Genomic DNA, 27433 nt, shown 5'->3' with positions numbered 1-27433 from the left:
CAAGACTTAAATTCTAACTAAGACTAGACCATGAAGACCCATATCCAAACCAAGACTTGCCCCTTCAAGAACCAGATCTAGACTAACCATAGACAATTCAAGACCCAGACAAAACCCCTTCAAGAATCAGATCTAGACTAACCATAGACTTCAAGACCCAGACAAAACCCCTTCAAGAATCAGATCTAGACTAACCATAGAGTATCCAAGACCTAGACAAAACCACACAAGACTCAAATTCTAAGACTAGACCATGAAGACCCATATCCAAACCAAGACTTGCCCCTTCAAGAACCAGATCTAGACTAACCAAGACCCAGATTAAGATTAGACGCCTCAAGACCCAGATGCAGACTAAGACTAAACAGACTACGGGCGTGTGTCCACTGAAGCACCTCTTTGCTGCAGCACAAAATGCTTCGGTGGTCGTGCATGCACCCTAAGACTAAACTCTGGAGAACCTCGAAGCTCTCCGCTTTCATCTAGAATATCTTGACTCATGTTCTGAAGATGAGCTTGGTCTCAGGGAGTTTGTGAAGCTGAATGTGTTTTGTTTGATGATGATGATGATGATGAAGATAATTTGACGTGGGCTCCTTCATGTATGCACAGCTGCTGAGTCTGTACAACACGCTGAACCCGGAGGCGTCTGCGTCCCCCTGCTGCGTTCCTCAAGACCTGGAGCCGCTCACCATCCTCTACTACGTGGGCCGGACGCCTAAAGTGGAGCAGCTTTCCAACATGATCGTCAAATCCTGCAAGTGCAGCTGAGAGGTCCGTTTTCAACCCATCCACGAGCCAAAAGCTTCTGCGTTTTCAGACCAGCCAAAAGGCCACACGACCATCCCTCAGACTTCCAGACCTTTAAAGTGACCTGTAGCGTGTAATGTTCGGTCCGCTCTTTTAAACCTCATGGGCATTTCTGAACTCTGGAGCTCCATGGAAGATCTACAGACGGAGCTTTACTGAGATCCCACACATGCTGGAGCCACGGATGGGTTCAACCAGCGTTTCTGTACAACGTAATGATTATTTTGTTCCTCCAGACTGTTTAAAGTGTGTACCACAGTAACTCGCACTGTCTAATGGGTTTTTTTTTTTGTTAATACAAACATGCTGGAAAGAGAAAACATGGTGTTTGGCCTTGGTTATGTTTACCTCTGTCACACGGCAGAAGTTTTAGGGATTTGTTTTTAGTTCTTCAATGAAGCTGACGTATGCCGACACATGAACTTCTAGATCACCATCTGCTAATGTTTCTACTGCTATTACTCCTGAAAACACCCCTTTTTTAATTAAAATGACAAAAACAGCTGTTGGAGTCTGAAGTTTGTCATGAATTACTGAATATGATGATGCCTGGGAAGAAAATCATGAGTTAGTTGGCATGTCCAGTTTACATATCTAAACCAAGACTTGCCCCTTCAAAAACCAGATCTAGACTGACCATAGACTTTAAGACCCAGACAACCCCCCACAAGACTCAGATTCTAATTAAAACTAGACTATGTAGACCCATATCCAAACCAAGACTTGCCCCTTCAAGAACCAGATCTAGACAGACCATAGACTTCAAGACCCAGACAAAACCCCACAAGACTCAGATTCTAACTAAGACTAGACCATGAAGACCCATATCCAAACCAAGACTTGCCCCTTCAAAAACCAGATCTAGACTGACCATAGACTTTAAGACCCAGACAACCCCCCACAAGACTCAGATTCTAATTAAAACTAGACTATGTAGACCCATATCCAAACCAAGACTTGCCCCTTCAAGAACCAGATCTAGACAGACCATAGACTTCAAGACCCAGACAAAACCCCACAAGACTCAGATTCTAACTAAGACTAGACCATAAAGACCCATATCCAAACCAAGACTTGCCCCTTCAAAAACCAGATCTAGACTGACCATAGACTTTAAGACCCAGACAACCCCCCACAAGACTCAGATTCTAATTAAAACTAGACTATGTAGACCCATATCCAAACTAAGACTTGCCCCTTCAAGAACCAGATCTAGACAGACCATAGACTTCAAGACCCAGACAAAACCCCACAAGACTCAGATTCTAACTAAGACTAGACCATGAAGACCCATATCCAAACCAAGACTTGCCCCTTCAAGAACCAGATCTAGACTGACCATAGACTTTAAGACCCAGACAACCCCCCACAAGACTCAGATTCTAATTAAAACTAGACTATGTAGACCCATATCCAAACCAAGACTTGCCCCTTCAAAAAAACACATCTAGACTAACCAAGACCCAGATTAAGATTAGACGCCTCAAGACCCAGATGCAGACTAAGACTAAACTCCTCTAGACCCAGATTCAGACTACGGGCGTGTGTCCACTGAAGCACCTCTTTGCTGCAGCACAAAATGCTTCGGTGGTCATGCATGCACCCTAAGACTAAACTCTGGAGAACCTCGAAGCTCTCCGCTTTCATCTAGAATATCTTGACTCACATGAACTTCTAGATCACCATCTGCTAATGTTTCTACTGCTATTACTCCTGAAAACACCCCTTTTTTAATTAAACAGCTGTTGGAGTCTGAAGTTTGTCATGAATTGCTGAATATGATGATGCCTGGGAAGAAAATCATGAGTTAGTTGGCATGTCCAGTTTACTGAGACAACAACATGTTAAAAAGTACAATAACATTACAAAAATGGTGGTCTTCAATGGTCAATGGAGTTTCATTGCTCACATTTGATCATGCATAAGAGGACATTCAAGTAAATTCAGGAGATAATACACTGTACACACTGGTGTTGTCTCGATTCTGACATTTTAAAAGCGTCCATTTCCTGCTAACATTTGAGCTCGTTCTTAAACGGCGCTGATTTGACATTAACGTGCTCAACAGAAATGTCTGTGAAGGTCATCAGTTCACCAAACTCGCCACTGTTTACTGAGTGGAACCACAGATACTGGGACACTGGAGTGTTTTAAAGTCGTCATTCATCAAGGAATCGCTTGTATGTCAGCTTATAGACAAACCAGCTGATCAACGTGACTTTAAAACACTCCCTGTATCTGTGTACACTCAGTAAACAGCAGTGAGTTCGGTGAACTGATGATCTTCACGGCCAATCACAGTCATTTCTGTTGAGCACTGGTGAACACAATGGCAAATCAGCGCTGTTTGAGAACGCTCACAAATGTTATTGGAAAATGGACATTTTTTAAAATGTCAGTATCGATTAGTACTTAACTCCAGTGGCAACACTAGTACACATTAAATCAAACATTGATATTCCTGTTGCATAAGGTTATTCTGCATAATAAAATGAATTCACATGGTTGCTTTTTAACATCAACTCATTCAAAAAAATGTGCCGTTTGTCCTGTCGTCAATTCATTTTGGCCATTTGTAAACAAAAGTCAAAGTGAACGCTCGTTCTCATCAACATCAGGACATTTGGAGCAGGATACATCAAGTGTTACCAGGCCATGGGTTCAAAACTGAATGCTAAAGAGAGTGAACAAATAATAAAAGTACAAACATCTACAGATCTAAATCCAGAATCATTTAGTGGCAAACAAAGTATGATATTAATACTCGTTTTCTTAACATTAAAGAATAGTTCATCCAAAAATGAGCATGTCCTGTTGATCTACACAGATCTTTAAAGATGGAGGAGACTTTTCTAAATTCAGGAGATGAATGTAATAATGCAATAATGTTGTACTGAATAAAAAAACATCTAAATCTTCACTGGCCTGAGGGAATGTAACTTGAAAATTAACAGTAAATTAAGTGTTCATTTTTGGGTGAACTATCCCTTTAAGTGACTTAATACTTGATAAATAGATTTGCTTTAGAATTAAAGGGACAGTTCACCTGAAAATGAATATGTTTGTCATCATTTACTCTTCCTTGATTCGTTCTAAACCTTACAGCATTTTTACTTCAGCTGAACGCAAAAGAATATATGTTAAAGAGAGCTGGAAACCTGTAACACCTTACATACTATTCGTTTTTCTTACAATTCAAGTCAATGGTTACAGGTTTCCAACATTCTTCAAAATATCTTCTATTGCGTTCAACAGAAGAAAAAAAGAAACTCATTGCAGTATAGGTTGAGTAAAGGATGGCAGATTCGTATTTTTGGGTGAACTAAATACAATAAATGACTTAATACAAACAACCAATAGTTTTGCTTTAGAATTAAAGGCACAGTTCACCCAAAAATGTACTTTCAGTCATTATTTACTCGTTTCAAACCTTTCAGAGTTTCTTTCTTCTGTTGAACACAAAATATATGTTACATACCTGTATATATATGTTATATAAGATATGTATATGTTTAAAAAAGCTGGAAAACTGTAACTTTCATACCATTTGTAGTTCCTACAATGCAAGTCAATGGTTACAGGTTTCCAACATTCTTCAAAATATCTTCTTTTGTGTTCAACAGAAGAAAAAAGAATTCAATGCAGTATAGGATGAGTAAATGATGACAGAATTGTCTTTTTTGGGTGAACTATCCCGTCAAATGACTTTATATCTTAAATAAAATTTGTTTTGCTTTAGAATTAAAGGGTCGGTTCACCCCAAAATTAAACATTTTCAGTCATTATTTACTCGTTTCAAACCTTTCAGAGTTGCTTTCTTCTGTTGAACACAAAAGATATTTTAAAGAAAGCTGGAAACCTGTAACTTTTATACTATTGGTTAATCCTACAATGCAAGTTAATGGTTACAGGTTTCCAACATTCTTCAAAATATCTTCTTCTGTGTTCAACAGAACAAAAACAAACTCAATGCTGCATAGGATGAGTAAATGATGACAGAATTGTCATTTTTGGGTGAACTATCCCTTCAAATGACTTAATGCCTAAAATATTTGTTTGCTTTAGAATTAAAGGCACAGTTCACCCAAAAAATGAAATTTCTCATCATTTATTCTTTCTTTACTGAATCTAAACCTTTCAGAGTTTCTTTCTTCTGTTGAACACAAAAGGAGATATTTTAAAGAGAGCTGGAAAAGTGTAACATTCATACTATTGTTTTTTTTTTCTATGTTGCAAGTCAATGGTTACAGGTTTCCAACATTTTTCAAAATATCTTCTTTTGTGTTCAACAGAAGAAAAAGATCTCAATGCAGTATAGGTTGAGTAAATGATGACAGAATTGTAAATTTTGGGTGAACTGTCCCTTCAAATGACTAAATACATAAAATGTTTGTTTTGCTTTAGAGTTAAAGGCACAGTTCACCCCAAAAAAATAATTTCTCCTCATTTACTCTTTCTAAACCTTTCAGAGTTTCTTTCTTCAGCTGAACACAAAAGATATTTTGAAGAAACTTGGAAACCTGTAACTTTCATACTATTGTTTTTTTTTTTCTATAATGCAAGTCAATGGTTACAGGTTTCCAACATTCTTCAAAATATCTTCTATTGTGTTCAACAGAAGAAAAAAAAACCCAATGCTGCATAGGTTGAGTAAATGATGACAGAATTATAATTTATTTGTGTGAACTGTCCCTTCAAATGATTTAATGCTTAAAACAACCAAGTGTTTTGCTTTAGAAAGGGTCGGTTCACCCCAAAAATAAAACAAATTCAGTCATTATTTACTCATTTCAAACCTTTCAGAGTTCCTTTCTGCTGTTGAACACAAAAGATATTTAAAGACAGCTGGAAACCTGTAACTTTCATACTATTGGATTTTCCTAATGCAAGTCAACGCTTACAAGTTTCCAACATTCTACAAAATATCTTCTTTTGTGTTCAATAGAACACTGTAGGTATACATAAATACCTACGAGTAAACGATGACAGAATCACCATTTCTGGGTGAACTATCCCTTTTTCAGACCAATTTAATACCCCTAAAAATAAGAAACATCATAAAAACTGAACTGATCTTGACGTACGGACGATTACGTTATAAACAAAGCAGAAATACTCCAAGTGTCTCCTTTTTCTTCTTGTATTTTCCTCACCCCTCATCAGCTTTACCTGGTGATTGTTGTATCTGTGGTTGACTGAGGCACTTGCGCAGGTGGAGAGCGTCTGAACTCATGTAAACGTGCTAAAACTCGGCTGTTGGTGTTCTCAGTGTTGAGAGACATCAGTCTGCACTCTTTAGCATGGGCTGAAAATCACACGTGGGACAGAAAGCCTTCGGATCCAGACACATACACACTCAAAAAAAAAACAAAGAAGAACACACACATAAGGCTGAAACATAAGGGAGTGTAGTCAAGTTTGAAGAGGCTGTGAGTTTCTGACAGGGGGGTTTCATGAGTGTGTAAAAGTATCCCGGAGAGCAGCTGATGGTCATTCATCTGTTCCTGGAGCCCTGAGTGTGGAAGAGTTTACTGTACACCGACAGACCTGCCAACACACACACACACACACACACACACACACACACACACACGTCTATCAGTTTACTGTAACACGACACTGAAGATCACGTTTACTGCTATTAAAGTAACAGTTCACATCACAATCAACATTTAGGAGCTCGGGATGCACAATATACTGTACATACATACATATCAACACAAGATATATATATATATATATATATATATATATATATATATATATATATATATATATATATATATATATATATATTTATATATATATATATATGTATATGTATGAGCAATGTCACATGGATAGCGGTGCGATGTGACTCCCAGAGTTCATCAAGATTCTCTGGATTCATCTTCAACGCCTCCTCCTTCATCTTACCCCAGACATGCTCAATAATGTTCATATCGGGTGACTGGGCTGGCCAATCCTTGAGCTTCTTTGCTTACAGGAGCTTTGATGTGGAGGCTGAAGTATGAGAAGGAGCGCAGATCTCTCGCACGCCCCCATACTGAATGACCCCAAACCATGATTTCTCCTTCACCAAACTTGACTGATTTCTATGTGAATCTTGGCTCATGCTGATTCCAGCAGGTCTTCTGCAGTATTGGTGATGCTTGATGCAGATGATTCAGCAGAGAAATCCACCTTCTGACACTTTAAATGATCAACTAGAAGTTATTATTTGTTTCTCTTACAACTTGGGATCCACGACAAGACTTTTGTCAGGTAATATACGCTGTAAAATACTGGGACAACATGAACTAATTAAGTTACCCCCCAAAAAAACTCAAGAATTGTGTTGTTTCAGCTCATTTTAATTAAAATAATTTAAATAAACAGCAAAAATCATTTGGTCTTCTTTAAAATCTCTTCTTTCATGTTTAACCGAAGAAAGAAACTCCTAAAAGTTTGAAAGAGAGAGCAAATGGTGAGTAAAAGTCATTTTTTGCGTGAACTATCTCCTCTAACTTCACGATCGATGTTTTTCCTTCATTATTAATGCTCTTTGCTGATATCGTCTGACAGCGTTTGGCTGAGATCTGAGTGTAAAGTGAGACGAGGTCGAGCGGAAACAACCAAGAGGAAAAACAAGACAACAATGGAGGGCTGTTTACAGGGCGACGCTGATGCGTGCTGACGGCTGATTTTAGAGAATGTGGCCGTGTGGATCCGTCTAAACTCACTAAAACAACAGCAGCGCGTTCTGTCCTCGCTCAGATGCCTTTCCCACTGCATCTGTGAACTTCAGGCAGAGCTGCAGGTGCTGATGGGACTCTTAAAGGGTCAGTTCACACTAAATCGGTCAGCATTCAATGGTCAAGAACCTGTTTGAGTTCCATTCATCTATTCAACACTAAAGAAGACACGTCAAGTTGCGGTCGCTCTAAAAAGCACTCCAATTGGTCCACCGTTTTTATGTTGTTAAATTGATTAAAAAAAGGACTGTGTGTGTTTATATCACCTCAAATATGACGGTATGTACACTATACTTACACACATGTCTGTCCAAACAGCTTGAAAAGTAGATTTTTCACTATAGGTGCCCTTTAAGGTACAATTCTCATTATTAATAAACCATTAATAAAGACTTTTAGCTAAATAAACTGATAATGTGCTGCTTATTAATAGTGCAGAAATTGGGTTGAGGTAATAGGGAGGATTAGGGATGTCGGGGCTCAACAATAAGGACTGCCCGGTGGCCCGGGGCCAGCGTGCGAGGCACTCTGGACAGTAGACAGAATTGTTACTGGCCCGATTCGTAGTGCCTTGTCACAAAAGTTCAATTTGTCTGCAACTATTTGTCAATTGCATATGAATGCAGTCTTAGAATCGAGAAACGGTTTGTTCTTTTAAGCCTTTAAATGCTGCCTTCTCAGTGATGTTGTATACACCATATTGCTTTCCGGTTCCTTCTATCTGATTGGATGTTGTGAGCATGTCGTTTTTTTGTAACCTGGTAAAAACCAGTACAGCAAAATGAATTTATGAGGCTAAAAGAATGTCTTGGAAGCAAACATTTACGTGGGTACAATGCAAAGATATGCTCATACATTTTTTAACATTTTAAAAATATTAAATTCTAGATTCAAACACATTTTTGACACAATATTAAAAACATGTGGCTAAGAAATAGCTATTAACTTTTTTTTTTGGTGGGGCCAGTGAAAATATTGGCCGGGCAAGTAAAAATCTGAACCGCTGGCCCAATCGGGCCAGTAGAAAAAATCCTTAGCGTTGAACCCTGGATGTAGAATTCACGTTCTTCGTGTACGAGCGGGCGCAGCCATTTGAATCTTTTTGGCTCGAGACTTCCGGTCTCGTTCACTTCCATTCATTTTAAGATATTAAAAACAGCTCGTTATGCTGCTTGATGCTGCTAACACTGATGTTTTCTTATTATATCATTCTGCTTTGTCTGTATAGTTATGATCACAGGTGTTTGTCGAGCGAGTAGTTTGACCGTTTTCTGCCGTTTATTACTCCTAGTCATTTCTCCCATTGGGAACTGAATCAGAAGTTCTTAAACAATCGCAAAAACGAGCGCACTTCCGCATCGCAGAATAAGGTCAATAAGACCCTGCAGACCCTTTATAATATAAACAGCCGAAATAATAAATAACTAGCTAAATGTGAGAATTGTCCCTTAAGCTAAAGTGTTCCTGCTGTTATTTTATTGTTATTAATAGCCCCTTTCACACAGTGATACCGGTAAATATCCGGAAAATGTCCGGAACGACTTTACCGGTATATTCAAAAAAGTGCTGTTCACACAGGCGAGGACGTTACGGAAATTTTCCGGAAAAAAGCATTCACACATCCATTCCAAAATACCGGTAAATTCTGACATCATTCACCACAAATGAGCTTTAAACGGCTGCGCTTGTATTTGTAAACATTTGACTGAATTACAAACTCTTTTGATGATCAATATTGTAAACAACTTTCACTGGATCATATTCGCATGTCGAGATGTTCATAATATGTGCGTGTGCAGGCGCTCATAGGCTGTATCACAGGCACACGCAAAGCTTGAAGGTAAACAAACAACGGCTTATCATAAGCATCTCATCGATGATTATTTGCACAGTTGGCATTAAGAAGAACATATAAACGGGATCTGACTAACTTCTAGCAGCTAAATGTGTCTGGAAAATTATTCAAAGGTTTTTATTCTCACAAACCGCGCGCACGTGAATGCGTCTGACTGTTCTGATTGGCTAAAGCAGACGTCTCACATCAGCACGTTCTAGACGTGCACGAGCTTATTCCGGAAATCTTCCTTCTGCGTTCACACAGCGCAGCATTCCGGCAAATTGCCGGTAATGTTACAACTTCTCTTTCCGGAAAATAGCCAGAACGAATTTACCGATATTTTCAAAAAGGACCTGTTCACACATACAAGCTTTCCGGAAAATTGCCGGTTATTTTCCGGAAAGGTCTGTATGTGTGAAAGGGGCTATAATTTAAGCAGCACTCATGCATAACATTGATGAAAAGTGATGTTAAAGACTCAAAATAAATCGATTTTGAATAAATGCTGTTCTTTTGCACTTTCTACTAAGCAAAGAGACTTGTAACTAAATGAAAATTGAAATATGAAGCAGTTTTCATCATTGATAAGCATCAGAAAATTTGCTTAATCATCAAATCAACAATGTTAGTATGGGTTTCCTCTGAGTGCTCCGGCTTCCCCCACAGTCCAAACACATGCTCTATAGGGGAACTGATGAACTGAAGTGGCCATAGTGTATTAGTGAATGAGTGTGTTTGGGTGTTTTCCAGTTAAGGTATTAGTCCCTAAGGAAAATGAATGAACGGATAAATATATATTTTACAGTTTTCACTGCATATTTAATCAAATAAATGCAACTTTGGTAGTAGAATAGACTTGTTTCTAGAAATGGCTTCTTGACCAATCAACACTTCTTCTACAACTTCAAATCTGTGTTTAAGCTATAATGAGTCAAAAACAGCCAATCAAGCACTGGAACCCAACACAAGACAGCAGAAAGCTCCTCCACACCAATTCTGACCTCTGCACGCGTAACATATGGTGTATTAGAGAGTGTTGACGTCAGTTCACCCTGCTGCAAAATCTGTATCCTTTTTCTAGAGAAAGTCTGATTTGTTTTATTTCGGCTAGAATACAGTAGTTAAATGTTTTAAACCCATTTTAAGGTCAATATTATTCGCCCCTTCAGCAATATTAGTGTTGGATTGTCTCCAGAACAAACCACTGTTATACAATGACTTGCCTAATTACCCTAACTTTACCCTGATTACCCTAGTGAAGCCTTTACATGTCACTTTAAGCTGAACACTAGTGTCTTGAGGAATATCTAGTCATCAAGACAAAGATGAAAGAATCTATGCATTAGAAATGAGTTCTTAAAAATATTTAGTTTTAGAATATGTTAAAGAAATCTGCTCAGCAACACTAGATGCTCATGCAATGTCTGGTATTAAAGCTCATGCAGGAATGGTCACTATGTCCAGCTGCTCGGACACACCGGCCTCAATCCCACTGCCAAGGCTCCTCATTAAAATACCAAAGCCTGAGCTGGCATGAGCACTAGCATTCATCTGACAAAACACAATGCTGGACCTGCTGGAGCTGAGTTTCCATCCACCTATTTTTGTGCACATTTTGGAATATTCCATGAAAAAATGCTTACTGGAAATGCCGAGATGTGTATTTTATCACTGAGTGGGATAAACTTTTTATCTGATGAGGAAAAATGTGCATAAACTATGATGGAAAGACATTTCATAAAGAAACTCTGTGTATACGCATCAACAGATGATGATCAGATGTACAATAACTGGCCACTTTATTAGGTACACCTTACTAGTACTGGCTTGGACCCCCTTTTTGTCTTCAGAATTGCTTTAATCCTTCGTGGCGTAGATTCAACAAGCTATTGGAAATATTCCTGAGATTTTGCTCCATATTGACATGATAGCGTCACATTGTTCCTGCAGATTTGTCGGCTGCACATCCATGATGCCAATCTCCCGTTTCACCACATCCCAAAGCTGCTCTATTGGATTGAGCTCTGGTGACTGTGGAGGCCATTTGAGTACAGTGAACTCATCGTCATGTTCAAGAAACCAGTCTGAGATGATTGAGCTTTATGACATGCTGCGTTATCCTGCTGGAAGTAGCCATCAGAAGATGGAGACACTGTGCTCATAAAGGGATGGACATGGTCAGCAGCAATACTCAGGTAGGCTGTGGCGTTGATGCTCAATTGGTACTAATGGACCCAAAGAAAATCTCCCCCACACCATTACACCACCACCACCAGCCTGAACCGCTGATACAAGGCAGGATGATCCATGCTTTCATGTTGTCTGAGCCGAGCATCTGAATGTGTCAGCAGAAATGGAGACTCATCAGAGCAGCAACGTTTCTCCAATCTTCTATTGTCCAGTTTTGGTGAGTCTGTGTGAATTGTAGCCTCAGTTTCCTGTTCTTAGCTGACAGGAGCGGCACCCGGTGTGCTCTTCTGCTGCTGTAGCCCATCCGCCTCAAGGTTGGACGTGTTGTGTGTTCAGAGATGCTCTTCTGCAGAGCTCGGTTGTAACGAGTGCTTATTTGAGTTACTGTTGCCTTTCTCTCAGCTGGAACCAGTCTGGCCATTCTCCTCTGAACTCTGGCCTCATCAACAAGGCATTTGTGCGATGAGAAATTTGCGTTAACGAGCAGTTGGACAGGTGTACCTAATAAAGTGGCCGGTGAGTGTAAATGTGTGGTTTAGGGTCTTTGCAGCTCTCCATGTTTTCAGCTTTCCATTGTTGCAGATGTGAAATGTTGTTGTCAGTCAATCATCACAGTTTTTCAGTATTATTATTCTCTCCAGAACAGACTTGAGCATCTGTCTGAACACCCAAAGAGCGGCTCACGCCCCATTCACACGGTACTTTAGCGTCAACGCTTGACTGAAGGCTTGTCTGAAATTGGGGCTGACCCGATCGTCATAGCAGCGTCAGCCAATGAAATAAGTCGGCAATAGGCCACTGTCTGAGCTGGTGTATTTGCATACAGCGATCTGATTGGCTGACGCTTCCAACGGCACTTGAAAAGTCCCAACGTCTCCAGCAAACAACACCTCTGAAGCAGCGCCGATGGATCCACAATGCAGTTCGGCAATGCCTGACGTCACCCATTCAATGTGAATAGGAAGCGTTGAAGCTGATGCCCCGTGTGAATGGGGCGTCACACCTCCAAAAGCCACCACATTCCCCGCGTTCATTGCACTTCGTCTTCGTCTTCTGAGGAGCAACTCATTTATTAGAGAAGAAAAAACACCACACTTCTACTAACAACTACACTTCTCTCAGCAATATCTGTGCAAGTGAGGATTCTGTTCTGTTTTGTTTCTCATTGGATGGAAACGCTGCTGTATTCGCTAATGTTTTATGCGATGTTACAGTTTTGCGCATCTAATTCACATCTCTGAATGTAAACATAGCTAGTGAACAGGTTATCTGTTTGTATGTGTGTGTGTCCTCACCTGTCTTTGCGCACACAGTGTCATACACCACATGTTGTCCACTGGTGGTCGTGTGAGCAGCTGGAGTCTCAGATAAAGCTGTCCTGTGGACAAATAACATGATAATTACAGTCTCATCACAATGCCTTACACCGTGTCCTAGCTACAGACCACGTGGCGTGCGATAACAGCTCTCTTTTCCATGTTAAAGGGAGTTTTTCTCCTAACCATCTGCCATGGGGATGTGTGAAAGGTGTTTTGTAGAAATGCTTCTTCAGCGACAGAACAACAGCATAACCTAGAATGACAATGATCGCCTCAGGTACTGATTATGGGCTTGATTCAGTGTTAAAGGTTCCCGAAAGTTCCACCATTTACTGCCATACTGAAGGCAGCAGCAGATAGTTCACCTCAGGTCTTGAAAATAAAATAACTAGCAGACGCTTTGAAAATGAAAGTCAGAACATCAGTCACTCAGTAGCCTATTAAATAAATAACAGGCTACTAAAATGTGTTAATTAGATTGAAAGCCTTTGGGCTTTATTTTGAGGGTCCATGCGCAGAGCGCAAAACGCAGGGCGCAAACGCTTTCAGGGTGTGTCACAACGCATTTTTGCTAATTTAAGGACGGGAAAATCTGCCTTGCGCTTCGGCGCATGGTCTAAAAGGGTTGAGTTTATTTTCTTAATCAGTTATAGGTGTGTTTTGAGAATAAACCAATCAGAATCTCATCTCCCATTCCCTTTAAGAGTCAGCTGCGTCACGCCAAGAGCGCATTCACTATTTACAGGACACAAAGTAAATCTAAGTGGAAAAACTGAGCATTTCACAAGCAAACAGTTCACAGTTTTTTAACAGAAAACAGTTAAACAGAGCATCTACTGCGTGAGAATGAGAGATAATGGATCTACTTTCACTTTCGCTCTTGGATAGGGAAACCTTTACGCACAGACATCAATTAGTCTATAAATAATTAATTTTGTTTGTTAAGCGCAAATATTCGTTTCAAAACTATTTCTAAATTCAGTTCTAATTTCCAGCAAACGAATAAATGAACAATAATAACAAAATGTGCTCAAAAACCTGAGTTATATCCTAAAACACATGCTGTGCCCCATATTCTCTAAAACCTGACAGGTGGGCAAATCTAAGCTTGTTTTTAATAAAACAAATATAAATATGGATATAATAAATAATACTGCTAATAATAATAACATTATACAAAAGCAAATTGTTATGAATGAACTGAAAAAGCCTCCCGGGATGAAGAAGACATAAAAGCAGTGATTTTTCATATTTATGTCGGCTAGAAAATAATATGTTTTGTAATATTTTAATGCTTTATATTTATATTCTATATCTATTCTTATTATATCCTATATATATCCTTAATATTTAAATGTTTTCATATGTAAAGATATTTATTGCTCTCTTGTGTGTATTAAGCAGTGTGTAAGCGAGGCGCAACTCTGCGCTGGAGTTTAGACCGGGTTTGTTTTGGTCTAATGAAAAATCTATTATAGATTCTCAAAATAGCGACGCGCCAGCAGTGCGCCTCAGAACACCTTCCTTTATAGACCAGAACGCCTATGAGCGCACAAATGAGCGCTAATGCATTTGCTATTTAAACAAGGTAACGCAGCGCCTCAAAACGACTCTTGCACCAAGCTAAAACTACCAAACAAGTATTGCGCCGCGCCTTGCGCCACACTGCGCCGGGTGTATGATAGGGCCCTTTATCATTTTGTTGGGAGTGCAGTGGCTGGTATTTAAATGTTTCTGTCATATTGCATATCGCAAAAATAAAGAATTGCATTTGCCAGAATAATTCAGCCTCCAACTGTAGAAGCACACATAGCTCACTCTTTCTTGCAGTAAAAAGAGCCCTAATGACCGGCGCTCCCTCACAATTAACACAAGAATAATGCGCGTCTCTCAAAAGAAGGAGAGCCGGCACAATTATCCCAGGCTAAACGGGGCCCGACATGCCTGTAACTCTGCACGTTAAATCCGCTAAGCATTTTTGGGGAACAATAAATAAAGGCGAGCTGGTATTTAAGGGAGTCCGCCAGAGCCGCATTAGTGCACTAATGAGGGCGCACAGAGCTGCCTTGTAGGGGCCACAAAGTTGTCCTTTCATTTGGTTGCTCAGATAGAAAGGCTGTGAATTACGTGTAAAACTCTCTCTCTGCGCAGGAAATGACACTTCAGGGCTTTATTGGCGATTGGAGTTTAAGGCTATTAGTGTGTGCGGTCAGATGTGGACGGGCCGCGCGCCAACAGCAGCACACAAGTGGAGGTGTGGAGCTTGTTATATCGCAGCCGGGACACTCGGTAAATTCAGATTGTGCTGGAGCAAAAACATTTAGCTAATATATCACTTTTCAAATATTTCCCAAGTGCTGTTTAACAGAGTCTTTTTATTCTGGAGGACGCCTTATTCCTTTTAGTTTGGCTGTAATTATTATTATTCTTTCAGTTACAAGATGTAAAATGCATCTCTGATGTCTCTGAAGTTCTAAAAGCTCAAAATAGCACACTATAACATCTCTCTGAAACCGACCCTTTTAGGCTTTGGTGCTAATTGTGGTGTTTTGGTGACTGTCCCTTTAAATGCAAATCAGATTGTGCTCTTTTCAGAAGAGGGTGGGGTTATGAATGGCTGTGTGTCAGCATAGTGGCAGATTCAAAAACAAGACAATGTCTTATGCTAATGAGGGAGAGATGGTGACTAGTGGGCGGAGCTTCCCCCCTCTAATGACACGTACAAAGGGAGAATGTCAATCAAAGTGTTTCTGCAGACTGCTCTTATCAAGTCTGATTATAAACAATAGCATTAATAATTTTTTATCATCAGAAGCTGGATATATTCATACAACAATATTTAAACCCCTTATAAAAGTGATTTTGGCATAATAGGTGCCCTTACAGTGGAAGTGAAGCTTTATATTATTTTAGTTTATATTATTTTGTAAAATGGTTTCCACTTTAATGAAAATATATTAAACTCCATTAATGTAACCATTTTTAAAAAACGGCATGTTTTACTATTGTTTTCAGCGCTAGCCCTAACCCTAACCCTAACCCTAACCCTAATCTTGGAATATCGTTGTGTCTGACATCACGGGGTTGGTTCCGTTCCCTCAGCTGAACAGATACAGTGGAAGTAAAGGACTGAACATAGAGACTGTAAAGCCTAACCCAATGCATAAAGTGATTGGCAGATTGGCAGTCTAAGTTAAATGAGCCCAACCTTAAGTCTGTATGACAGTCTGGCAACAAGTTATGAAGTCAAAAAGTTTGGTCCAATGTTAAGTCAATGGAATTTTTCCACATTTCCAGGCCAGTTTTCGGAAAACTGTTAGTCGGATCAGTTGGAAAAGATAGAGCAACTTAATTCAGTATAGTTTGGAGGTCTGGAGTTAGGGAATACACTATGTGCTTATGCACTTACACACTTAACAGCATAGTGTATGTATGTAGTGTCATCCCAAATGGAGCACTAATGATATTTTCAACCCGGGCTCATTGTGGAAACGTAGCCCCGCGGACGTTTCTGCGGACCGCGATTTACGTCCCGGGAGGTACGTATTCGAGCGTTTTTTTGTTTTCGCGGATCCGCGAGAGGCCGCTGTGCGCGCTTTTTCGGGAGCCTCTCGGGAGCGCGCGGCGTTTGCGCCGTTCTCGCGGGAATAGCCACCGGATCGAAAAAAAAAAAAAAAAAAAAAAAAGCTAAAGCCCCCGTCTTCGATCTCGACAGCGTTTTCGGATCCCGCCGCGTTCTCGCCCTCATTTTCCGGATTCCTTTTTTCGTCTTACCTGATTTCCGGAACCCGCCGCTCCCCGGACTCGATGCCGGTCGTCGTCCACCGCGGCCGGCTCCGGCTCGTCCTCCCGGGCCTCCGCTCCGCCGACGCAACGCTGTGAGCCAGGCGGTCGAACTGATTGTATCGGGAAAGCCCTCCACTCGGAGGCGAGCCGTCGGCCGGCGAGCCCGAAGAGGAGGGGCGGAGCGGCGCCACACCGCCCTGCAGCGTTCGCTCGAAAAAAAAACAAACGCGGCCTTTACGTACCTCCGGCCACGTAAATCGCGGTCTCCAGAAACATCCGCGGGGCTACGTTTCCAGAATGAGCTTGGGTTGGATATTTTTACTAAGTGGAAATTCAAACAGTTCCTCAGATGAGTCAGTTGATTGCCAAATTAGCAAAATAAATGACCAAACTAACCAATAATTCCTGCCATGTGCATAACCGCATTCACCATCGGGAGGCGCTATAATCACTCTCACTTTCACAATCCGAAATAAATTAAAACCCTAAGCAGCAATGAAAGGGACCTCGCACTGGGCTCATCGCCGCCGGGTGGCATCAGGATGACAAAGAACTGTGAACGATATTAATTTAAGCTGATATATTTGTATAAAACCTGAGAAAAATCACAGATTAATGCCAAATTTCCTCCTGTCAGCAGGTGGCGCTGTGACTGTGGCTCAATAATGGCATGTAGATGCCTTCAGAAGAAGAATCGCATTAAACATGTAAAGTGTGGCCATTTTCTCTTCCTAATGTTTCAGTTTTTTACATGATAATTAGCTGGGCTGATCTTGATTCCCATTGGCTCATGTCAGAGCGCAGTACAGTCAGAGCAGCTTATTAATGTTTTCGCAGTGATGAACGCAGGTATAAATCAGCGGCTGAACGTCTGAATCTGAAAGGGGCGATTTATCCTGCCACGCTTCACAAAGCAGATCATAACAGTCCATATGATCCATGCGCTCTAATTCAGGATCCAGACAGATTTATGTGGAGCAACACACTGACATTTGAACGCTTATTCATGCAGACGATTCAGACGACTTAAAGAGCACATATGTCATGCGGACTCCTGCTGTTACATGTTTATAATGCTTTGGGTGTGTGAAAAATTGAAGTAAGGTCCATCATTTTTAGGTGAACAATATTCTTTATTATCAGAAAATAATAGATTTTCTTTTGTTGATATTTTGTTGATATTTGTTGATTCGTCTTAAGAGTATTTAACACTGACGTTAGCTAGCAGCTATATTCTAATTGTGTAAACATAATGCTGGCTACATGCTAGTTGTGTTACCATTATGCTAGCTACTTGCAAATCATTCATTCATTTTCCTTCAGCTTAGTAGACTTATTCATGAGGGGTCGCCACAGCGGAATGAACCGCCAACTATTTCAGCATATGTCTTACACAGCGGATGCCCTTCCAGCTGCAACCCAGTACTGGAATACACCCATAAACACTCATTCACACACACACTCATACACTTCGGCTAATTTTGTTTAGCTAATTCCCCTACAGCGCATGTGTTTGGACTGTGGGGGAAACCGGAGCAGCTGGAGGAAACCCACGCCAACACGGGGAGAACATGCAACACCCCAAAGGTACCTTAGTCAATGCTTTGTTATAGCGTGACTTCTACATTAAAATAAAGTATGAACAAAAAAGCAGCCAGAGAACTGACTAAAACCAAAACCGATTCCTAGAACGGCTTGGAATATTTCAGTGTTATGACGTTACTCCTCCAGAGTCTTCACCTGCCGGTTTCTCTTCTGCCGCTTCAGTGTTTCCAATCCCGAGTTTCTGCTTTCAGGCTTCCGTTTTTCCCACACTTTCCCATGTCACACAGGCCAACCACAAAAATGCAGCGCGGCCGGGAGCGAGGGGCTCTGGAATTCCACACGGAGAGGGTAAACACGGTATGAGCAAACACTGCCGAGTCCAGAGCCTTTAACTTCATATCTCAGAGCTTCAGAAATCACCTCCGCCTCTCCCTGTGTGCCTTTCCACACGCTGGCAGGAAAACAGGAGCGAGTCTCCATCTCTGGACACTCATCTAGCTCATTTCGCTTCTCATTTCAGACGTGCTTCCAAAGTACAAGGCAAAGTTTGGCTCTTGTTTTGAGCTTTGAATGTACTGTGTAGGCCACCATTAATCTTTGCTGTAGTGTGTTTACTTGGGATTGTTCTTGCATTCAAAATTGGTTTTAAAGAAACGATAATAACCTTTCTATTGTTAATATGATATTTACATTACATTTACATTTAGTCATTTAGCAGACGCTGTTATCCAAAACGACTTACAAATGAGGACAAGGGAGCAACTTACACAACTATAAGAGCAACAATGAAGAAGTGCTGTAGGCGAGTTTCAGGTGTGTAAAGTGTAAGAAGCAAAACATTAGTAATAATTTACTTATTTATTTTTTCTGTAGTACAGTTAGCGGTGGAGCCAGAGAGGCAATTGCAGATTAGGAAGTGAAGTGGAGACTAAATAGTTGAGTTTTTAGTGGTTTCTTGAAGACAGCGAGTGACTCTGCCGTTCTGATGCAGTTAGGGAGTTCATTCCACCAACTGGGCAGATTGAATGCGAGAGTTCGGGAAAGTGATTACTTCCCTCTTTGGGATGGAACCACGAGGCGACGTTCATTCACAGAACGCAAGTTTCTGGAGGACGCATACATCTGCAGAAGTGAGAGCAGATAAGAAGGAGCAAAGCCAGAAGTCGCTTTGTAGGCAAACATCAGAGCTCTGAATTTGATGCGAGCAGCAACTGGCAGCCAGTGCAAACGGATGAGCAGCGGAGTGACATGTGCTCTTTTAGCTTCATTAAAGACCACTCGTGCTGCTGCGTTCTGGAGCAGCTGAAGAGGTTTGATAGAGTTAGCTGGAAGCCCTAGCAGTTCTAGAGATGTGGTCAGAGAAGTTTAGTTGGTCATCAATCGTTACTCCAAGGCTTTTCACCGTTTTGGATGCAGTAATGGTTGCCCCGTCCATCTGGATTGAAAAGTTATGATGTAGAGTCGGGTTGGCAGAAACTGCAAGTATTTAGCGTTAGCCTTAACAGTATTTAACACTCCTGCTAGTTACATGATAAAACTGGACAATAGAAGATTGGAGAAACGTTGCTGCTCTGATGAGTCTCCATTTCTGCTGACACATTCGGATGCTCGACTCAGCAACATGAAAGCATGGATCATCCTGCCTTGTATCAGCGGTTCAGGCTGCTGGTGGTGGTGTAATGGTGTGGGGGAGATTTTCTTTGAGTCCATTAGTACCAGTTGAGCATCAACGCCACAGCCTACCTGAGTATTGCTGCTGACCATGTCCATCCCTTTATGAGCACAGTGTCTCGGTTCTTCAGGCTATATGCTAACGCTAATAATGTTAATGAATGGAAACATTAAGATAATCTTCTACAGAATGCTGTGTAAATGCTCTGGGAGGAAACGCTCCTATTGTGTGTTGTGTGCTGATGTGCTGATGTGCTGATGTGTGTGTGTGTGGAGTACTCCATGGTGGCCACATGCTGCTAGTGAAGCGTCCGCTGGTATCTTAGCGCAGCGCTCTGCTAATGTTGTGTAATTGGGCCAAATGTGCAGCGTGGGAACCGGCGGAGCGAGCGCTACAGTTCACCTCCCACTGCTCTGCTGCAAACACAACACAACATCAGCTGCACACATAAACACCAGCACACTGTTTACCTCTGAGGCCTGCGGCGGGTCTGTGTGTGTGTGTGTGTTAATGTGATTGTGTGTGTTTGTGTGAGTGTGTGTGTTGTATGTGTGTAGTGTAAATATCTATGTGTGTGTGTGCGTTTGTGAGAGAGAGCATGTGTAGTGTGTTTGTGTGTGGTGTGTAGAGTGTGAGTGTGTGTGTTTGTGTGTGTGTGTGTGTGTTTGCGCGAGTGTGTTTGCGTGTGTGTATGTGTGTGTAATATAATTTTGAATGTTTGCGTGAGTGTGTGTGTTGAATGTTAATGTGTGAGAGAGAGACTATGTGTAGTGTGTCTGTGTGCATGTGTAGTGTATGTGTGTGTGTAGAGTGTGAGTGAGTGTGTGTGTATGCGATTTTGTGTGTTTGTGTGAGGTGTGTGTATGAGTGTGTGTGTGTGTGTGTGTGTGTGTGTATGTGATATTTTGTTTTTGTGTGTGTATGTGTGCGTGTGTGTGTATGCGATTGTGTGTTTGTGTGAGGTGTGTGTATGTGTGTGTGTGTTTGTGTACGTATGTGATATTGTGTGTTTGTGTGAGGTGTGTGTGTGTGTGTGTGTGTGTATGCGATTGTGTGTTTGTGTGAGGTGTGTGTATGTGTGTGTGTATGCGATTGTGTGTTTGTGTGAGGTGTGTGTGTGTGTGTGTGTGTGTGTGTGCATGATGCCAATGTGTAATGTACATTGTGCATGTGTAGATGGTGTGTGTGTGTGTGTTTGTGTACGTGTAGTAGTAAGTATGCAGTGTGTGTGCATATGTAGTGTGTGAGAAAGAGCAAGTGTGTGTGCGCATGTGTAGTGTGTGTGTGAATGTGTGTGTGTGTGTGTGTGTATAGTGTGAGTGAGTGAGTGAGTTAGTGAGTGAGCGTATTTGCGTTTGTGTGTGTGCATGTGTGTGTGTGTGCCCGTATGTAGTGTGTGTACATATGTAGTGTGTGAAAGAGAGAGTGTGTGTGTGTGAATGTGTGTTTGTATGTGTGTGTGTGTGTGTGTGTGTGTGTGTGCATGCATGTGTAGTGTGTGTGTAGTAGGTAGTATGTGTGTGCATGATGCCAATGTGTAGTGTACATTGTGCATGTGTAGATAGTGTGTGTGTGTGTGTGTGTGTTTGTGTACGTGTAGTAGTAAGTATGCAGTGTGTGTGTGCATATGTAGTGTGTGAGAGAGAGCAAGTGTGTGTGTGCGCATGTGTAGTGTGTGTGTGAATGTGTGTGTGTGTATAGAGCGGATGAGCAGCGCATTAACTGCATTCAGGATATCAGCGAGCGCTCAAACTGCTCAGACACTATTGATACACTCCAGAGTTGCAGCTGATGCCCTTCCAGCTGCAACCCAGTACTGGGAAACACCCATACACACTCATTCACACACACACACACACACACACAAACACTTCGGCTAATTTTGTTTGCCCAATTCCCCCATAGCGCATGTGTTTGGACTGTGGGGGAAACCGGAGCACCCGGAGGAAACCCACGCCAACACGAGAGAACATGCAAACTCCACACAGAAACACCAACTGATCCAGTTGGCACTTGAATTAGTGAGCTTTCTCATTCAATATTCCGTTTCTCGCTGCGTCACAATACAAAAAGAAAGCAGCTGCTGGTTAATGAGGACACTAATGTGAGTCTGACCTGTGCACTGTGGAGTGTGTGAGAGTCTTGCGTGCGCGTCCGTCTCTCGGGGTGCTGCTGGGGGGTTTGGGCGTCAGGATCCCACTCGTCTGGTTCAGGGTGCGAATGAAGGGCTGTTTCACAGGACTGCTGGGAGCCACAGGTCGAGCTGAAGCCGCTGGTGTGTGTGCGTGGGATGCCAGAACAGCCTGCCAATGCAGAAAGACAAGGGCAAGTTCATCAATACACTCATTCAACACTGAGAATAATCACAAACGTGTCATCAAGTCATCATTCAGAAGGATCATGAGCAGAATTAGGGATGCACAATATGTCGAAAAAGTTAACGTGATCGTGATATAGTATACGCAATATTCCTATTGAAAAGAGATGCAAGAACGACACTTTTTAGATGAAAAAAATCTAATAAATAATTAATAAATAAAAAGCTAATATAGAGAGCTTTGCTTTAGGGAAAGGTTATATTGCAAGAAATATTGACAATCGCAAAATTGCTTATTGCATATTTTGTATATAAATATATATACACATGTTTGTATGTATATAATGTAACTTTTAGGCTTTAAAATACAGGAATCACAGCAGTTGTCTGTTTTCATTGGACTAGAAACAAGACAAAACCACAACCCAGGCTCATTCTGAAAACGTAGTCCCGCGGACGTTTCTGGAGACAGCGGAATACCTCCCGGCAGGTACGTACGGCTGCATTTATTTTTTTTAAGAAAATGCTACCCTTTCGCGCTTGCCAGCCGGCCGACCGCTTACTTCCTTGTGGAGGGCTTTCCCGCTGCAACCCGTTTGTCCACTCAGCTCACCGTGTACGTCGGCAGGCTCGGGTTGCAGAGAGGAGTTGACCACGGCGATCGGTTTCGAGTCCGGGGAAGAGCGGTTCCAGCAATCAGGTAAGACAAAAACAGAATCCAAAAAATTAAGTGAACGAGTTTTGTGACAGGGTGAGAACGCGGTGAAATCCGAAAACGCGGGGAAAAAAATCTGAACTTTGGACGGCTTTTTTAAACCGTTGTTCGGGTTTAGGGAAGCGAGCGGGCGGGCGGGCGGGTCAATCGGTAAAATTGGTTGGGTTTAGGGAAGGAGGAGGGCGGGTCAGCCGATTGGCCGGTCGTGCAGTCAATCATCCGGTCAGTCAGACAGCGGCCTCTGGTGGGTTCACGCGAGAACAGCGCGGAACCTCCCGGGACGTATTCCGCGGTCTCCAGAAATGTCCGCGGGACTACATTTCCACAATGAGCCTGGGTTGCAAAACCACTAAGAGAGATTGTGGTGAGAGATTGAAGTGTAATGCCCATTTCATTATTCTCCAAGATACATTGCAAAAATGCTTTTCTTATTAAAAGTTATTGTCCTGCATCTTGTCAAACCTAAAAAAATGTTATTTTGCTTGTTTTATGTAAAAACCGACTTAATTTGAACTCATTATTTCTGAAAACAAAACAATACTTTTTACTTGTCCAGAAAACACCACTTGATTGACCACATTGCCAACATTACAAAGTGGTGAATGCTGTTCCTACCTTTTTTTTTTTTATTATAAAAATCACGAGGAACACAACAAATAATGTTTGTTGTTTTTTCTGCAATAAAAATAGTCAAAGTGAAGACATCAGAGATCATTACTTTCTAGGGATGTAACAATATTGTAAATACCGTCATACCGCAAGAGTAATTTTTTTCAATATTACCATAGGCGCACGACTCAATAAAACTATATTTCTAAGAAAAGTTTGCTCAGGTGAATGAAGCGAACGGGAAGAACTACAATTCCCATCAGCCCAGGTGTGGCTATCATCCTTTGCGGTCTGTTGGCACTTCAGATCCAGTAATGCGGTAATGGAGTGTGTTGCTAGTAGCGGGGAAGAAAAAGAGCTGGAAATGATCAAACCTAAAGCGGGTTTTAAATCGGATGTGTGGAAGCATTTCGGTTTCTTTCTAAAAAGATACGAAAAAGGAGAAAAGGTGACAGACAAAGACAAAAACAGTATGCAGGCACTGCCAGACTGTGGTGAAATATAAGTCGGGGAATACGACTAAAACGACTGCAGAACACAGCACACTTGTTAGATTGATGCAGACATTGACTTGTACCGCAAAGAGACCTCTATCTCACTCATGGCTTGTCCTCTCAAGTGGTGGAAAGACAATGCACAACGTTACCCACTGCTGTCAACCTTGGCTAAATCATATCTCTCTGTCCCAGAAACCTCAGTCCCAAATGAGAGGGGTTTATTTTCTGTAGCAGGGGACATGCCCAGAGACCCCAGCTTTCACCAGAATATAGTTATATGATCATTCTCCTTAAAAAACCCATCTCTATCTGAGTGAGTGAGTGATTAAATGTTGAATGTGATGAGTTTTCAACAAAACTAAATTGAAACTTTTTTTTTTTACATGGTTTAATAGTTTTTTGTTATTAAAATTGAAGTTCCTGTTTGGAAACGTACAGATAGATGGCTAATTTGTATGTCATTGATATGTTCAGTGCTAAGGTAAATAAACACTTTTGCCACTTTTTTCGAGTTTTGTTTTTCCTGTAAATGATTCAATAAATATCGTACCGTGCCATGCATACCGAGGTATTATCGTACCGTGAAATTCTGATAGCGTTACATCCCTATTACTTTCTTTCTTGATTTGCGTTTTCCACACTCTCCCAACTTTTTCTGATTTGGTTTTGTAAGAACCTTTAGATATTTGGACAAGAAACAAGAGAAGCTCTACACAATAAACTCGATTTTCTTGCAATGTGTAGCATACAGTCTAAAACGCGCCCTTGTTTATTATTCCTACATTTGTGTGCTATAATTGCCTGCCTATTTCAGGACTTCCAGCAGAAGAGGCTTGAGATAAAGCAAAAGAAGAAAAGTCCTCATCTAAGTCTTCACTACAAGCAGCATATTTTTTTTTCCCTGCGAGTCATTCCAGGTCAGCTTCCAAAAGCCAGTTCATTCACTCGGATGGAAGAAAGAAATGACACGGCTTATCATAACAGCCGTTAAATGCTTTATAATCGGACATACCAAAACACCAGGAATTCCTCACATTTCATTCCTGTTTAGACAAGTTTTCATCCGAGCGAGCGCCTGGACTCGGCAAACATACAGTTGAAGTCAGAATTACTAGCCCTCCTGAATTATTAGCCCCCCCTGTATATTGTTTTTTATTTCTGTTTAATGCAGAGAAGATTTGTTTAACACATTTCTAATCATAATAGTTTTAATAACTCATCTCTAATAACTGATTTATTTTCTCTTTGTCATGATGACAGCACATAATATTAGACTAGATATTCTTCAAGACACTAGTATTCAGCTTAAAGTGGCATGTAAAGGCTTCACTAGGGTAATTAGGGTAAAGTTAGGGTAATTAGGCAAGTCATTGTATAACAGTGGTTTGTTCTGGAGACAATTCAACACTAATATTGCTGAAGGGTGAATAATATTGACCTTAAAATGGCTTTAAAACTATTTAAAACTGCTTTTATTCTAGCCAAAATAAAACAAATAAGACTTTCTCCAGAAGAACAAATATTAGAGGAAACACTGTGAGAAATTCCTGAATCTGTTCAACATCATTTGGGAAATATTTTAAATAATAATAATAATTTTGACGTATTCTTCACGCTGACATGTGATTTAATGGCTGCCGTTCATTGATTCGGATGTAAATGCTGTTTTTCCGTCTGTGAGGGAGTTGTGAGTGCAATGCGTTTGATGAATGAGTGATCGGGACACACCGGTTAGTGGTTTTGCGTTGCGGGGCTAAAAAGAGCACCTTTATAAAGCTGCCAGGTGGATGAGAGCCAAAAGAGTGCAGGAGCCGTGGAGTCTGAACCCAACAGCCCAATAACACACTTCACCCAATACTGCTCTCTCTTCAGCCGATTCCATCAGAAACGCAAATCAAGCAGAAGCAATCCAGAGTTCACGTTAGAGCCAGATAGACACAGTCGGTGAGCTGTAACTTTAGTTTGCACGCTCTCAAAAAAAGACTTTTGGTGTTTGTTAAAACTACTTATAAGCAAGTCCATGCAGATGTCAAACTTGCTATTAAAAAAAAAGTTTTCACCAAAATAGCAAGCTTTATCGTGTGGGCTTGTATTTTACTGCAGTGGTTCTCGAAGTGCGGGTCGCTTGGTGATTTCTAAAACTGAAATAAACTCTATTAAACTGTTTGAATTACCATATTTTATTCATAACCCACAGAAGAGAGTTAATCGTTGTGTTAAAGAAACAACAAAATACAAATAAACATCAGCCATCAGCCTTTAATTTTTATATTAAAATGTGATTAAATTAATAAATGACTGTAGAAACATTATGGACTTTTGCATTTTGTGTTGTCAATATGCTCATGTTTAGACATGTCTATAGTTGTGTCTGCAACATTTATATATTTACAGCATAATCACCTTGAAAAATGGGGCTCGCGAGTCACTGGCATTGTTATTTTGGGAATCGCGGGCTGAGTTTGGGAGCCCCTGTTTTCCAGTACTGTTGAAATGCTCAAAAAAGTCTCTGTTAATGTTTTTAAACTATTATATTTGATTTTATTTAAGTCACACAAGTGTCAATTTCACATTTGTCACATCCACAACGGAGCTTTTTCCTCATGAATGCAAAAATGTCAAATAAAATCTCATCAATCATGTTTGTTCTACAGTGAGCCGACTCTTCTGCTTTTGATTTTAATTCACAGGATTTCTACATTTCTATGTTGTACACTGTAAGCTTGCAGACTTTATGGTCCCGTCCCTAACGCATGTATATTTTCATTTATTCATTTTCTTTTCAGCTTAGTCCCTTTATTAATCCGGGGTCGCCACAGCGCAATGAACCGCCAACTTATCCGGCACATTTTTACGCAGCGAATGCCCTTCCAGCAAGAACCCATCTCTAGGAAACATCCACACACACTCACTCACACACCACATACACTATGGACAATTTAGCCTACCCAATTCATCTGTACCACATGTGTTTGGACTGTGAGGGAGCACCCGGAGGAAACCCACGCGAAGGCAGGGAGAACATGCAAACTCCACACAGAAATGCCAACTGACCCAGCCGAGGCTCGAACCAGCGACCTTCTTGCTGTAAGGCGACAGCACTACTTACTTCGCCACTGAGTCGCCCATCTTTATTTTCATTCATTCATTTTCTTGTCGGCTTAGTCCTTTTATTAATCCTGGTTCGCCACAGCGGAATGAACCGCCAACTTATCCAGCAAGTTTTTACACAGCGAATGCCCTTCTAGCCGCAACCCATCTCTGGGAAAGATCCACACATACACACACACTCATACACTACAGACAATTTAGCTTACCCAGTTCACCTGTGTCGCATGTCTTTGGACTGTGGGGGAAACCAGAGCACCCGGAGGAAACCCACGCGAAAGCAGGGAGAACATG

At 41.1% G+C, this 27433-nt stretch overlaps 2 protein-coding genes across 11 annotated transcripts in view; one reads left to right on the top strand and one right to left on the bottom strand.

Moving 5' to 3' along the window:
- tgfb3 (transforming growth factor, beta 3) overlaps nucleotides 1–1314 on the top strand; it is a 34740-nt gene extending 33426 nt beyond the window's left edge. The window contains exon 7 of one of the 2 annotated variants that reach the window (XR_012392646.1): nucleotides 613–1314. Coding sequence is in view for 1 of the 2 variants with exons in the window: in NM_194386.2 (NP_919367.2) it covers nucleotides 613–771 (159 nt within the window). In the remaining variant the exon portion in view is untranslated. 2 annotated transcript variants of the gene reach the window in all.
- A 1303-nt stretch (nucleotides 1315–2617) lies between these two features.
- Nucleotides 2618–27433, bottom strand: part of ttll5 (tubulin tyrosine ligase-like family, member 5) — a 121718-nt gene continuing 96902 nt past the window's right edge. The window contains exons 30-34 of one of the 9 annotated variants that reach the window (XR_012392882.1): nucleotides 22009–22196; nucleotides 12867–12949; nucleotides 6196–6357; nucleotides 3909–6115; nucleotides 2618–3856 (exon numbers count right to left, since the gene is read on the bottom strand). Coding sequence is in view for 2 of the 9 variants with exons in the window: in XM_017351877.4 (XP_017207366.3) it covers nucleotides 6305–6357; nucleotides 12867–12949; nucleotides 22009–22196 (324 nt within the window). In the remaining 7 variants the exon portion in view is untranslated. Of the gene's footprint in view, nucleotides 6358–12866; nucleotides 12950–22008; nucleotides 22197–27433 lie in introns of all 9 variants that reach the window. The other 8 variants (XR_012392880.1, XR_012392881.1, XR_011007083.2 and 5 more) reach the window with 8 other exon arrangements.

The sequence above is a fragment of the Danio rerio genome, chromosome 17, assembly GCF_049306965.1.
Source record: "Danio rerio strain Tuebingen ecotype United States chromosome 17, GRCz12tu, whole genome shotgun sequence".
Lineage (NCBI taxonomy): Eukaryota > Metazoa > Chordata > Actinopteri > Cypriniformes > Danionidae > Danio > Danio rerio.
Note: the sequence above shows the minus strand (reverse complement) of the source record. Positions and strands in the feature narration are given on the sequence as shown.